Source organism: Diabrotica undecimpunctata, chromosome 8 (genome assembly GCF_040954645.1).
Source record: "Diabrotica undecimpunctata isolate CICGRU chromosome 8, icDiaUnde3, whole genome shotgun sequence".
Taxonomy (NCBI): domain Eukaryota; kingdom Metazoa; phylum Arthropoda; class Insecta; order Coleoptera; family Chrysomelidae; genus Diabrotica; species Diabrotica undecimpunctata.
The window spans coordinates 45,937,677-45,953,022 of NC_092810.1; the positions used below are offsets into that span (position 1 = coordinate 45,937,677).

At 32.9% G+C, this 15,346-nt stretch overlaps 1 protein-coding gene across 1 annotated transcript in view; it reads left to right on the top strand.

Annotated features, from left to right (window-relative positions):
- retn (retained) overlaps positions 1–15,346 on the top strand; it is a 656,233-nt gene continuing 640,887 nt past the window's right edge. Inside the window, exon 1 of the mRNA XM_072540200.1 lies at positions 1–312. Within this exon, the coding sequence (XP_072396301.1) occupies positions 259–312 (54 nt within the window). The 5' untranslated portion in view covers positions 1–258. The remainder of the gene's footprint in view (positions 313–15,346) is intronic.

The window sequence follows — 15,346 nt, forward strand, 5'->3', positions numbered from 1 at the left end:
GTTCAAAACTTGGGCATTCGGGATTAGATCGACGGCAATAGAGTTACGTACGGACCGTTATATCGTTGCACATGACTTAACCTATAAATCGGTGATTTTAAGTGAATTTTTCGCCGCGCGTGACTCCGGGGTGATTGTTTTGCCGTTAGTACTATCTTGATTTGTGTGATTTTGTGAGTGGAGTGCCTACCAGCATTCTACAAACATTAGACTATCAAAATTCGCGTCAAAAACAGAGAACCCGTGCCTGTATACGCCATGGAAATGGAACCTCAGGAGCGGGAGAGTGAAATCGGTGAAGAGAGTCCAGTGGTAAGTACCTCCTAAATAACAATTCACAGATTGTGTTGTTTGTAAACAAAATATTTATTTGTTTCTACGGATACTATACAATACATTGGACTTATATAAAGACAACTGCTGCAAATAAACAATTATTTCAACAACAACTACCTATAACATAATTTCAAATTCGAGTTAAAATGCATTCTAACTTATTGGCACAATGTTTTTTAAATAGTTTACAGCATTGATAAATAAATAAAAGTAAACGAAGTTTTACAACACATACAAATATATTTATTGTTATAACAAAGAAACCTTTTTTAAATTACAATAAGTTAAAACATAAACAAGTTAACATTCTTATAACTGTCATAGGAAGTTTGTAATATTTCTCGGAGTAGAAAAGAAAAATAAATTATTTTAAAATTTGGTCCGCTTTTGTATTTTTTCAAATATACCTACTCCGACTTTATTTGAATTAAGTACATATCAGAAGGGACCTACTACCTATTACAGACTTGCAATTATTATTTGTGAGATAATTAAAGTGGTAGGTAGGTACCTATTCACAATTTTTGTTTTGAAAATGTATATAAGTATTATAAAATCATATTTTTAGAAAGTGACGCTAATTAAGTATGTCAGTATTGGCCTAAATTTTGGATAATTACTTGAATGATAACACAATTTGCATATTTAGGTATATGGTCAAGTATTTTTGTGTTGATCCAAGCCACTATTACCTCATGGACGATCTCTTCAAGTATTAAATTATTATTTGCCATTCTTCTCTGCGAATTGGTGTGAGATTTGTATTAATTATTTATATGGTAAAATAATCTAGTTCAGGCATTCTTCTTCAGTATCATAACATTTATACATACATATTAAATCACAAAGTTAATGTTAAAAAGGGACATATCTCCTTATGTAATGGAGCCAAAAATATTTATTTTATTACAATCTGTATTAGAATCTTTATTGGTAAAAAATAGGTATCTTTTTTCATATAATTGAAAATGGAAAACAAATAACAACACAGAAATGAAGGAGACCCTGAAACATTTATAAAATAATGCAGAAATAGAATAATACCAAACGTATAAAATATTTCTTCAAAAACATGTAAGAGTAGTACCTAATCAAATACATAAGCTTGCAAAAATCATACAAGATCCTTTCATGTCTAAAGAAAGCAATGAAGAAAACAAAAGTTGTGTTTACAAAATACCACTTTGTAAATATAGAAATTTTTATTTGTTAAAAGATTAGAGATATCTATGTAAACCTGCGTGGCTTAACGAGCACAGAGAACCGTGAAAAGACTTATCAATATTTCAAATTTTGAAAGATACAATTTTAAATTTTCAGTTAAAGTTACTATGCTTCATCATCATACTTTAACATGCGATCATTATGTGCCTGAAAGATAGAGCCTTACGTTAAACTTGTTTCCCGGTCATCTGCCTTATAAAAAAGTTATCTATTTCTTCCCGATATAATGACCTAAATTAGTCCTATAGTTAACAGTTTTAGTAATTCTTTATTGTTGTTCACTACTATTATCAATGCTTCATTGTTAGTTATGTCTGTCGTCCAAGGAATCTTTAACATTTTTATATGCTCACATTTCCAATCCTTTAATTCGGTTGATTGTTGGTAATTTTGTCGTTGAAATGGTTATTACAAAGAAATTAAAAAAGTGGCTATAGTGATTGTGATTACGATTACAATTCTGCATTCGAGTTCTATATTTGGATCAAGTTTCAATAATTACCAAATATATTTTGTAACCCATTCAACTTATAATCCATTTAATTGGAGTTCTCAATAGCGATTTGTGTTGTGAATTGAGACTAAACATTTGGTTTTATTTTGGTTTACTTTTATCCTCATTTGCTCTCCTACATCGTGAATACGATTCAGTAGTTTTTGGATGTGCTCTACGCTATCTGATGGAACCACTTTATAATCCGTATCATCATCATAATTACATTTTCTTTACAGCCTAAAAAATATTTCAAAGTATTTTTCTTTCAAAGATACCTAGTTGTCTCTCGTCGTTTTGGAATAAAGTCCATGTTTTATCTCTCAGATGTTTCTGAAGATCATGGACAGTCCTGTTTGCTATTACTATGCGTCTTTTACTTCGTCGCTTGTCGAATTTGTTGCGTTTACTACACTTTATTTGTTTGCAACTGGGAGCTTATTACAAATGCAAATCTTCACTACTGCAAACAGCAGGTAAACTGGTCAAACTGAAATACCTCAAAATAATATCCTCTCAAAAAGAAAGCTATTATGGCCTTATATCATTAATGACTCAGGTGAAGACATATAATATAGTGTTGACAATTTTTGTCTTCTTCTAGTTCCATGACCGTTATCGATCGTTGGATATCATGTTGGCTACCATATTCGCTATCGTGACTTTTTTGACAGCAGCTCTAAATAACGATGTAGTTGATTTTCCATACCATTGCCTTAGATTTTTCAGCCATGATGTTCTTCTTCTACCAGGACCACGATTACCTTGGATCTTTCCCTGAATGTGTTCCCAGTTGTGTTGTTTGGTTCAGCCATCTAAGGACCTCCTCATTTCTAACTCTGTCGACCCAGCTTATTTTCAGTAGTCGTCTGTATACCCACATCTCAAAGGCTGTCAAGGGTCTAAGGATAGCCTTAGTTAAAGTCCACGCTTCCACTCCATACAGCAGGACAGGAAAGATGTAGCAAGATGTCATTTGAACTCGAAGGTCAATGCTAAGATCGTGACTGCAAAGTACGTATCTCATTTTTACAAAGGCAGCTCGGGCTTGTTCTATTCGGCTTTTAATTTCTGCGGTTGGATCCCAGCTCTCATTGATATTACTGTCGAGATACACGAGTTTCTCTACTCTGTCCAGTGTGGCAACTCCGACTTTTATACCGTCATCCTGTATATAATTTTGTTTGCTAACTATCATATATTTAGTTTTCTTAACGTTGAATTTTAATCCATACTGATCACAAGTCTGTTTTATTTTGTTCATTAGATTTTGAAGGTCTTCTCCGCAATTAGCAAGCACTAAGGTATCGTCGGCATATCTAATATTGTTGACGGTTACTCCATTCACAATAATACCTTCGGTTGTCTCCATTAAGGCTTCCTTAAATATTTCCTAGGAATATAAGTTAAAAAGTAAAGGCGACAATATACAGCCTTGTCTCACTCCTCTTTTTATATTTATTTCATCCGACAGTTCTTGTTCAACCTTTATTCTTGACACTTGATGCCAGTATAGATTTGTAATTATTCGTAGATCTTTATCGTCCAATCCAGCTGTTTCCAATATTTCTAGCATTTTGTTATGTCGGACTTTGTCAAAAGCCTTTTCAAAATCGATTGCACGAATTGCACAATTTTTGTACATTGATGATATTTCAAATCTAAGTCCCTAAAAAATCTTGGAGCTAACTTACGGAGTTGTGGGTATATTCTTGAGTTTATTACATACTTATAGGCTGTTATATTGCCTCTCTACCCTGTGTTCAATTTCAAGCATTGGGTATTGTCATTATGGAAATATTTAGTGTAAACAAAGCCTGTATACAAAGTCAACAATCCGAGAGAGTGAAGGACGCAAACTGAAAAGTCGTTTAACTTTACCAACCCATCAAACGCTTAATTAAACTAGTTTAACACATCAAATCGAAGGTCTTGTCATTAATTTTCAATCAGTATAATTGCCCATAATTGGTTTCGATGTAATTTTATAATTTATATTTATAAAATATATATGATTCTACAATGAACTAGAGTAGGTATAACATATTAATTCCGAATGACCCATCCTTTACTTGATTAAATTTTTAATTTATTTTCCGGATACTCCCGTCAAGAATTTACAGTTTATAAAGTATTTTAATTTATATCTAAATGGGAATAAGCCACATTAAAGGTTAAAATACGTTTATTGACGTTTCAATTTCCACTTCGGAAATCGTTCTCAAAATACAAACATTAGTAAATTAAACAAATTTTGTTTTTTGTTACTTAGTGAAAAATTCTTCTAATAATTTAATTTTATCTGACTCATCTATATTGACAATTCAGACATACCTTATACATTTTAAAGTAGACGACTTTAAAATGATATTGTCAATATTGTTGAGTTGCGTTCCTGGGACGACTTTACTTATAAGATAGTTCATTCGATTACATGAAATCAACTTTAACTTGAGAATATCCGTCAGAAAATATTGGCAATATCATTTTAAAGTCGTCTACTTTAAAATGTATAAGGTATGTCTGAATTGTCAATATAGATGAGTCAGATAAAATTAAATTATTAAAAGAATTTTTCACTAAGTAACAAAAAACAAAATTTGTTTAATTTACTAATGTTTGTATTTTGAGAACGATTTCCGAAGTGGAAATTGAAACGTCAATAAACGTATTTTAACCTTTAATGTGGCTTATTCCCATTTAGATATAAATTAATTTAAAATGCCACAAGAAAATAGCTTCAGAAAAATATTTTATAAGTTACAACCGACCTTACGTGAATATCGCTGAAGTTAGCATATCCATTTTATAAGGCCGAATTCAGACCAACACTATAATTTATTGGTAATTTATTACGGAAAAAAAAATATTGGTGTAGCCGTTTCCGAGAAACAATGGATATGCTAACTTTACGGTAAAGCTAGCATAGAAATAGCTATATCTCGTCAAGGAACAAGGGTAGGTACATGGCCCAGTTTGGGAGCATATTTTATTGCTAATTAATGGTTGTTGATTGTTACATTGACCAACCACCAAATCTAGGCCAAAAGTCACGCACGGGAAAATCGAGATATTAGAGAAAAACATTGAAACCAGAAAAGTGAATCGCTAGGAATTAATGGTTAATGTATTGCTTTTGCAGCCAATGAGCTTTACGCCAAGAAACAATTTATTGCTGTAACCGTTTCCGAGAAGCAATGTTTATACTAACTTGATGGTAAAACTACGTAGCCATAGCTATATCTCGTCAATGAAAAGGAGTACACGGCCCATCTTAGCCGCATATTTTATTGATAATTAATTGCTGTTGGTTGGTACATTGTCCAATCCTCAACAACTACCCCACTATTCCCTAGCGAAAAACTCACTCCGAAGAAATCGAGATATCGGACAAAAACATTGAAACCAGAAAAGTGAACAGCTAGTAATTAATTGCTAATTTACTGATTTATTTCATAAATTTTTGGTGAAAGACTTTTAGCTGCAACATGAGAAACTAAGGTTCTTGGATTCTGGTTACGAATTTCAAAAAATATTCCATGACAACATATTCAAAAATGCACAGCAAGCTTAAAAACGTCGGTATTTACACTGAGAATAATTATTTGAGATCCACACGCAAAATCAGATATTGCTTCTAAATGATCCTCTTCAAGCTAAGGTATTTGGAACACAGTGTTAACTATACTAATTGATAATATTATTCTATGTTTGAAAAACCACCAGAAATAAAAAATAAAGTACCATCTGAATAGAAAACCGCTCACCAAGTATCCATATGTAAAAAGTATAATCAAAAAAATCCTAACTGCTACAGAGGATTAAGTGTCCTACCCACTTTCGGGAGATTGTTTGGAAAGATAATAAATGGAAAAATACAAGATGATGTAGGACATCTAATTAGCGAAGACCAAAGTGGATTTACGCCTGGTAGATCTTGCACTGATAACTTGTTTATACTCCAACAATTAATAGAAAAAAGAATAGCGGTTGGTACCGAAGTACATCTAGCCTTCATCGACCTAGAAAAGGCGTATGATGCAGTTCCCAGGCTTAAAATTGTGGCAAGCTTTACAACAACTCGGCATTAGTCAATACCTTTTAGGAATAATCACAGAAGTATACAGGGATAACACTACTTACCTAAAAATCGGAAATAGACTATCAGAGCCAATAAAAGTAACTAAAGGACTGAGACAAGGATGCAGTATGTCATCCTTACTGTTTAATTTATATATTGAGGCAGCCCTCCAGAATTGGAGAAACCACTGCCAGGGAATGTGAGTTCCCATTCAGGAAATGACGTACTGTTCTCAATGAACTTTGTGGATGACCAAGTCGTCCTAGCTCAAGATTCTTATGATCTAGAATTTATGATAAAGCGTCTATGCAGAGAATATGTAAAATAGGGGTTAAAAGTCAGCATGAAGAAAACAAAATATTTAGTTATCAATTCAGATGCAAGGTTTGAAGTGTCGATAGACGAGGACGTGGAAGTCGAACGAGTGGAAAAATTTAAATTTGTAGGATATCTACTCCTTATGGTGGGATAGCAACATTTCCAAAAGGAACAAAAAAAGAATAGGGCAAACCATGGTTTAATCAGTTCTTTGTTATTCTCTGAATTATGGACAATTAATACAGACCTAAAGAGAATATTGTTGGCAGTTGAAATGGATTATTTGAGAAGAAGTGCTAGAACATCAAGGCTGGAAAGGAAGACCAATGAATCTATAAGAAATATCATGAATGCTACAGAAACGGTCATTGACAGAATAGAAAGAAGAGGTTTAAAATGGTTTGGACACCTATTGAGAATGCCTGACGAATTTTGGCCCCAAAAACTTCACAGATGGAAGCTCCCTGGAAGAAGAAAAAGAGGTAGACCTCGACGCTCATGGAATGAAGGAATTAGAAGAGCGATGGAATCGAGAGGTTTGGAGGAGGAGCATGCCTTGGACCGGGAGGATTGGCAGAGGAGAACGGGAATACTTGAACTTGAAAAATCAGTTGATTGTTTACCTTTATGTGGATGCAATTTAGACTCGAATGCGAATATAAACAATATTTTATAGTTGTAGGTGAAGATGATTGATTGATGATTATTTTCTATCAATACCTATATATAATTAAGAATAAATAAACTTCATATATTAAAAGTTATTACTATTCATTAAATTCAGTTTAAAATTTAAAATTTTTCACTCATAAACTAGAAGTAATATTAAATATAGATTTTTGAAACATTTTTAATCAGTAAATAATTTAAAAATAATAAAAAGATATAAACAATGAAACAGTTTAATAGATAGGTTCAGTCGCCAGCTAGAAATTTACACAAGAGACATATAGTAGTGGTAGCGGTACCCGTCGAGCGCGCAATGTTAACAATTAGGTAAAAACAAACTTACAATGAAGTAAAAAACTTCCTTTCTAAAATGGTATAAAAAAAATGAATTAATAAATTTTCAGAAAGTTTTCGATCATATCAGATCATCATCAGTAAAAAACATCTATAAAGTAATTAGAACGAGCCACATAACAAACATTATAATTATTAAGACACTAGTTCGATGATAAGGGATTACATTTTTTAAGGAAACTTACAAATTCCCAGGGAACTTACGCTCTTTACGACTTTTTACAACATTTCACTTATTTCAAATTTCTCCATGATGGTCTAAAGACATTCAAACCGTACCTAAAGTAATAATATTGGGATACGTACAAATTGATTATTGAACAATGGCCTATGAGCTTTAAATTTTAAGTAAGAAGTACCTTTGTATTTAGGTAACTACAAAGTTTGAAAAATATTTATTAAAAATTTTTTTAATAAAATGTATCAAAGTACCTGCTTTATGAAGACAACATTCTCTATTTACGCTGACCCGGCTATTTATTATTATTCATTCTGTACATACTAAAGACAGTTTTAAAGTATCCTTTCTAAAAAATATATGGCCGAAGCGAACTAGTATATACCTCTGATGTGGTATATACCTCTGCAGATTAATAAATGAGAAAAAACACCATGTATAACTTGATCTATGATTGCTGCTCCTTTAACGTTGTATTGAAGCATATAAAAGTCACTGACACAAAAGTGAGTAGCCATCACCAGATTTTCCTACTGCTGTGCTTGACAAAGTTTCCACCGTAAACGATAAATCTTAACGCATCACTAAACATGATCTTGGATTAATAGTCATCAACGGTTGATGGTATTTAGATTTTGCCTATTAAAACATTATAAGTAATGAATACTTTTCTACTTACGCATATATATTTAATTTACCATGTAATAATATTAATAAAAAAGTCCTCCCCGACTGGGAATCGAACCCCGGTCTCCCGCGTGACAAGCGGGGATACTGACTACTATACTACCGAGGACATGACACAAACGTATTTCAAAATTGACAGTTTTGGATCATACAGTGATTTATTGAGATTATTATTTTGAAATACAAAAGACTAATATAATTATGAACATTTAATAAATAATACAAAACATATCACATAAATAATAATATTAATAAATATTTTATTATATATATATATATATATATATATATATATATTATATGTATATATATCTTTATATAATATATATAATATTAAATTATATATACAAAAGGAACATTTTTATATTCGAGAGAGGAAGAGAGAGAAAATATATCTTCTGTCTCTCTTACATATGTAATGATTTCACAGATTCACTCCCATACAAATTTCCAACGTGGAGCGCGTGTAGAAGTATAACTTCAAAACTCTCATGATTTGTCTATCAAATACATAGGTACAGTATTTTACACAGCAGTCGTTTTATAAAGTATTTCCCGTCGTTTTGTTTTGCCATTGATGTGTTTCGCTCTTAAGTTGTTACGAGCACCCAGTTTACAAATTTTTACTACTAATCCTTGTTCCTTGTCAGTCATATTCCCGGTCTACTCGAACTTTTGCCATTAAACAATTGGGCAATTCCATTCTCACGATATCGATTAATTGTATTATCAATCAATCAACCTATCTCAGTGTTGTTTTCATCTCTTGTAGTCTATAGTCAGAAGTAAAACTTTCCACCGCTTCTGTCTAACCACTTCTTATAAGAAGTAAAATTCGTTCTTCGACCTCCATAGTTCATCTTTTTGAATCTCTAGTTTTAATTATTGCTGCTAATATTGTATACCAGTTTGGGGACTCCGGTATTATGACATTGTGGAGAAAATTCAAATCTAGTGTTTTAAAAGAATTTTACTTCTACCTTTGAACACACCAGACTACGTTGATAGATTAGAAACTGGCCGTGTTAAAATTGTAAAGTGTATTTCAATCGTGCTTGAACTGGTTACTGAAAATTCTAAAAATGAATAATAATCGACTTCATAAGATTTGCTTTCTACGGCAATGTGCGCTTACTAATTTCCCAGAAAAATATAAATGGGCTCTACAAATTAAAAGCTTATTTGTCTTAATAAATGCTGAAGAAACCTTTTATACACTAAGCTATTCTTCTCTAAATAAAACAAACGCGTCACTCCTATTAAAAATGAAACAAAAACTTTACGAAATCGATTTCACTTTAAAGCACAGATCCTTTTTTTTTAACAATAATTTTACCGTTCCTTATGCCAAAAGCTATCTTCTGTTAAATTTGCCAATCCATATAACCCGAATAATAGCTCAGTTAAGAGTTTGCAATAACCACAAACTGAAACTTACTCGTAGTGGAGCCACTCACCGCATGATACTATAACAAACAACTGTTTGTTATAACAAACTGTTTGTTATAGTATCATTCCCGTTTCTAGGGTAGTGAGCGCCTGCGTGCAGGATTTTTTGTGCGCCCCCATATTATGTTTTTAAGATACCTATATCATAACATGTTCTTGCGATATGATTGAAAATACGATACGATGCAATACGAAATACGAAGGCATTCTGCAATATAACATGAAACAAGGGAATAACGGAAAAGATATTCTCTCAATGCAAAAAAACTTTATTAAATAATACATATATACCAAGTGAAAAATAATTAAATAACAAATATTGGAATTACAACATGACACGTCGTGCTTTCACAGATGCAAGCTCATTATTCATTTCATTGTGATCAATGGCTTCACAAATTTTATTTTCAATTGAAATGACTGCCAAATCTGATAGCCTTTCTTGGCACATTGACGTTCTTAAATAATTTTTTATGAGCTTTAGCTTTGAAAAACTCCTTTCGCCAGATGCCACCGAAATTGGAAGGGTCAGGAATATTCTGCAGGCTATAAATAGATTTGGAAACAAGGATTGTAAATTTTTCTTTGTTATAGCATTTAAAATATCTATGGGCGAATCCGAAATTTTGCTAGAGTCTGTGAGTGGGTTAAGAACTTTGTATGACAGAATTTCATTATGCAAATCAAGACCATCAATATCTTTGCATACGTTTCCTTCATGTTGAATTGTAAAGCTAAATCCAAACCCATACATGATCTTTTAATCACATCAGAATCTAGATTTTGAAAATTACCCAAAAATCCAAATAAATCGTGACACTTATGTATTCCCCCAAAGCGTCTTTGTAGGGATTGAATCGTTGTGTCCAAAATTTGAAAATAAAAACTGATCTTAAATTTTTGTTTTTAATCGAATACTGTTTCATCTGTACCTTCATACGAAAATTGAAGCTTCGTCTTTCTTTGTCTTAATAATGGAAATGTTTGCTCTACATCACTTTTTTCTGCTTCTGCTACAGCCTAATTAATGAAAATCTCGAAATGTTTGTCTGACCTTTTTTCAGTGAAAAAAATAATATTTTTTATTTCTGTATGGCATTCATTTAATTTGTATTTGAATTCTGGGCCATTTTACTTACTATATTAACTTTTGTTTATATATCATGCCAAATTATAATAGAAAAAATTAATTTGAACGTTTTAATTTTGTCTAATAGTGACCTTGCTGAATGTTTCGTGTTCATATCTCTTAAATTATCTTCCACCAAATCATGTAAACTTTTACAAATTTCGAGGAATTGAAACCTAAGAGGGCGAATCGCTTTGACTCTGCTTTCCCATCGTGTCTCACTTACTGATTTTAAAGTTAAGTTTGGTAATTCCTTTCTAAAATGTCCCTCTGTATGGTGAAGCAGAAAAAAAAAATGAAAAACTCCTGAATAATTGAAAAAAAACCTACAGTCTCATACGGAATTTTAGCTGCATTATTGAGACTTAAATTAAAAGTGTGAGTTGAACAAGGCAAAACCATTGCTCTGGGATTAATTTTTAGAATTTGAGCTTGAAGGCCCACATGCTAGCCAGACATATTTGTACCATTGTCATTATTTGCCTCATGTCATCAAGGTTTATTTCAAATTTTGATAATATTTCTTCTTTAAAAAAATTGAAGAGCCCTTCTCCTGTAGTATTTAAAACTTTGAAAAACCCAGAAAGTGTTCTCTAATTTCGACTTCATATGGAGAACAATAAACGAAGCGAATTATGACCGTCAGCTGCTCAACATAGCTAGCATCTGGAGATTCATCCAAAATAATTGACTAATATTTTGCTGAATTTCTTTCTGAATATTTCTTGACAATAAATGAATTAATTCATTTTGGAAGTGATTGCTCAGGTAATGAGGCATATTTCGGCACAACCCTTTAGACCTTCGAATATTGCTCAGGTGTTCCATCATAATTGGTTCGAATTTAGCAATCATTTCAACTAATTTCAAAAAATTGCCATTATTAGTCTCATAAAGATTCGTACTGTCACCCCTAAAAGCTAAATTTTAGCCAGGTAAATACTGCACAATACAAATTTTTCTTTTAATGATTTCACGCCATCGCTGTTTTTCAATTTCATAATATTTTTGTTGCTCTTTATCAATAGTACATTCTTTACTCAAACGCGGCGAGCAGCATTAGACGGCGCGTCGTGTGTTGACACTAATAAAATTGTAGGGTGGTAATTTAATTAGTAATTTTGGTATTGTAATAGGGAATAGCAATCGGATGAAGTGATTGCTTTAGCGATTACCGGGGAAATACTGAACACTGACTTTTTATGTTTTAGAAGTGAGAATATTTTGGTTATGGTAACCAAATATTTGGCACCCCTAAAATTTAGCGCCTGCGTGCGGGGCATTCATTGCATACCCGCCAGGAACGGCTATAGTATCATGCACTCACCGCATCAGTCCAAATGAAATTTGCACTATTTGTAATAGTAAACGATTTAAGACAATATAACATCTTTTATTTAATTGTCCAATTTATGGATCAATGAAAGTCCTCACCTGAAAGTAAGGACTGTTTATCGAGTTTAAATAATTTTGTTCTTTGTCTTGACGATCCAACACCTGATTCCGCTAAAGCAGTTTTTAATTTTGTCTCGAATGTGCTTCAACCTCAGTGCATTTATAATCAATGGGTACTCTATTCTGTATTGTAAATCTTGTTATTTTATAGTTTTGTTCTTTATTTTTTTGCATTTACGATATTTGTACGTTTGGTGTTTAAGTAATTGTACTACTCTTGCTATGTAACTATGTTATTAAAAGCAATAAAGTAAAAAAAATAATAATTATATTCTCAATTTATTGTCAACTTGACTAAATCATATTCATCCGCCATTTTACGTATATTATTTTTGCGCTGGCAGTATTTTTTGATTACCAATTCATGTATTTTTATATTTGTTTATACATACACGATAAACCGATAAATCGGAATATTTAGTTGTCACGATATTGGGTAAAATTTTTGTTGGCATATTCTCAACACTATATTTCAATGTATATAAAAACGAAACCATTTCAATATTAATTATAAATGATGGAACTTTAATAATATATATTCTTAATGTATTTATTTAATTCAATAATTTTATTTCTATAAATTAACGTTTTCAATAAATCTTTGTTGTTCGACCATTTAATTGTTTGTTCTCTTATACTCACACACACAGCATGACAAGTTGCGTGGCTGAATATGTCTCTTTACGCTTATTTTCTCTCTCTCTATTGATTTGTCCCTTTTAGTTTGCACGGGCAGAACAAATTGATTATACACCTTTCACTAAGTCGTATAGAAATTGCAATTCTTGGTATTGTAAACGTTTCTTGTAAGTCATATGACAACCTTGAGTTGAATTTTAATTAGAATTAAACAATATAAGAATCTTATTAGGTGACATCCCTGCAGAATTAGTGAAAGCCGGCACAGACAAACTCCAGGAACAGTTAAGAAAACTATTTCAAGACTGCTTGAATGGGGCCGAATTACCAAAAGAATGGAAATTATATATCATGTCAACTATCCACAAAAAGAGCAGCAAGGATCAGTGTGAAAATTACAGAGGAATTGCGGTAAACAGCACAATAAGTAGGATGTATGGGAAACTTATTAAGAACAAAATAGAAAATGATTATAGAGATTACGAAGCAGAGGACCAAGCTGGTTTTAGAGCTGGGCGATCCACAGTAGACCACTTGTACTCTATTACGCAAGTTATTGAGAAAAAAACAGCCGTCAATAAAGAAGTTGACCTGGTGTACGTAGACTTACAAAAAGCATATGACAGTGTACCCCTCAGTAAACTATGGTCAACCTTACAGCAAACCAACATTAAGCATGGTCTTATCAAAGCAGTACAAAGTCTGTATAATGGAACGACTGCAAAAACTAAAACTGGATTAAGGATATCTGAGGGATTTAAGGTCACGAAAGGACTAAAGCAGGGTTGCTGTATTTCCTACCTTTTCTACCCTTTTCAAAATTTATCTGGAACAAGCACTCAAGCTGTGGAAAAGAAAATGTAATGGCATGGGAATCCCTATCAATGACGAGACTACACTGTACACCTTATGTTTGGCTGATGATCAAATACTGATGGCTCAGGATCATGACGACTTGAGTTACATGACTCAGAAGCTAATAGAAGAATATAACAAATGGGGTCTCGAAGTCAACATTAACAAAACTGAAACCATGTGTATTGGAGGGACAAAGCAGTCCATTATATTAGACGATGGGGTAGAAATTAGACACTGTGATGAATACAAGTACCTGGGTATGAACATAACTCAAGATGGAACACTCGATGCTGCTATAAAAGACAGAAATATACAGGGTAGAAAAGCCATATCCATGATGAACGGTATTCTGTGGGACCAAACAATATCTAAAGCGAACAAACAACTCATATACAACACCATACTTAAAAGTGTAATCACATATGGCAGTGAAGTTTGGCCAATGAAACAAAGAACAGAGAAACTGTTACTAGCAACAGAAATGGACTTCTGGAGAAGAGCAGAAGGCAAATCAAGAAGAGATCGGATACCAAATGAGAGAATACGAGAAATGATGGGAGTCAAGCATACAATAGTTGATGACATAAAAACAAAACAGTTAATATGGTACGGCCATGTACAGAGAATGCCAGATGACAGGATTCAGAAACAGATTTTGACGTGGACACCACAAGGAAGAAGAAAAAGTGGAAGGCAGAGAAGAAGCTGGAGAGAGGGAATTGAAAAAGAACTAGAGGAAACAGAAATCCCTTCAGGCCTATGGTTAAATAGAGAAGAATGGCGGTTAGGAGTCGGAACGCGTCGGAGAACGCTGTAAACCGATAGTAGTAGTAGTAGAATCTTATTAGGTTGATGATTTTGACTCTAAGTCATTGATCACATCTTGCAAATACACAAAAAGTTTATAGAGGAACAGCAAGAATATTATTATAGAAAACGGGTACATGGGTAAAGAGATAATATATTTAAGAATAGGTAAAAATACAAAATTAAAGACTTACTTAGATTTGGTTTTATTGCAGTGTAACCATCAAGATCTAAGTTGTGACCGTTGGGCGCCAATGTGTAACCATCGCACGACCCATCAGAAACGGTGGGTGCTAATGGGTAACAATGGGTAACAATATAACTACTTCCGAAAATTGGGAGCCAGTGCAGAACAATAAAACTACATAACAACTTTCTTTGGGAGCCAGTTGTTAGGCCCCAATGTTGAACTCAATCGCTCAGGTGTGAGAACATTTTATACTCCAGTTGTCAGAGACGAAAATGCCGTTACAAAGTCGCAGTACCTTAGACTATTTTTCAATGTAGTTGCCTTCATTTTCAAGTCATTTATTGCAACGTGAAATCAGTTTTTGGATGCCGGTGTTCTAGTACTCTACCGCCAAACGACTGAAGCAGGGTGTATCATTTTATCTTTGAGCTCTTTGTCGTTTCCAAACTACTTTCCACCCAAGAATTTCTTCTGTTTCG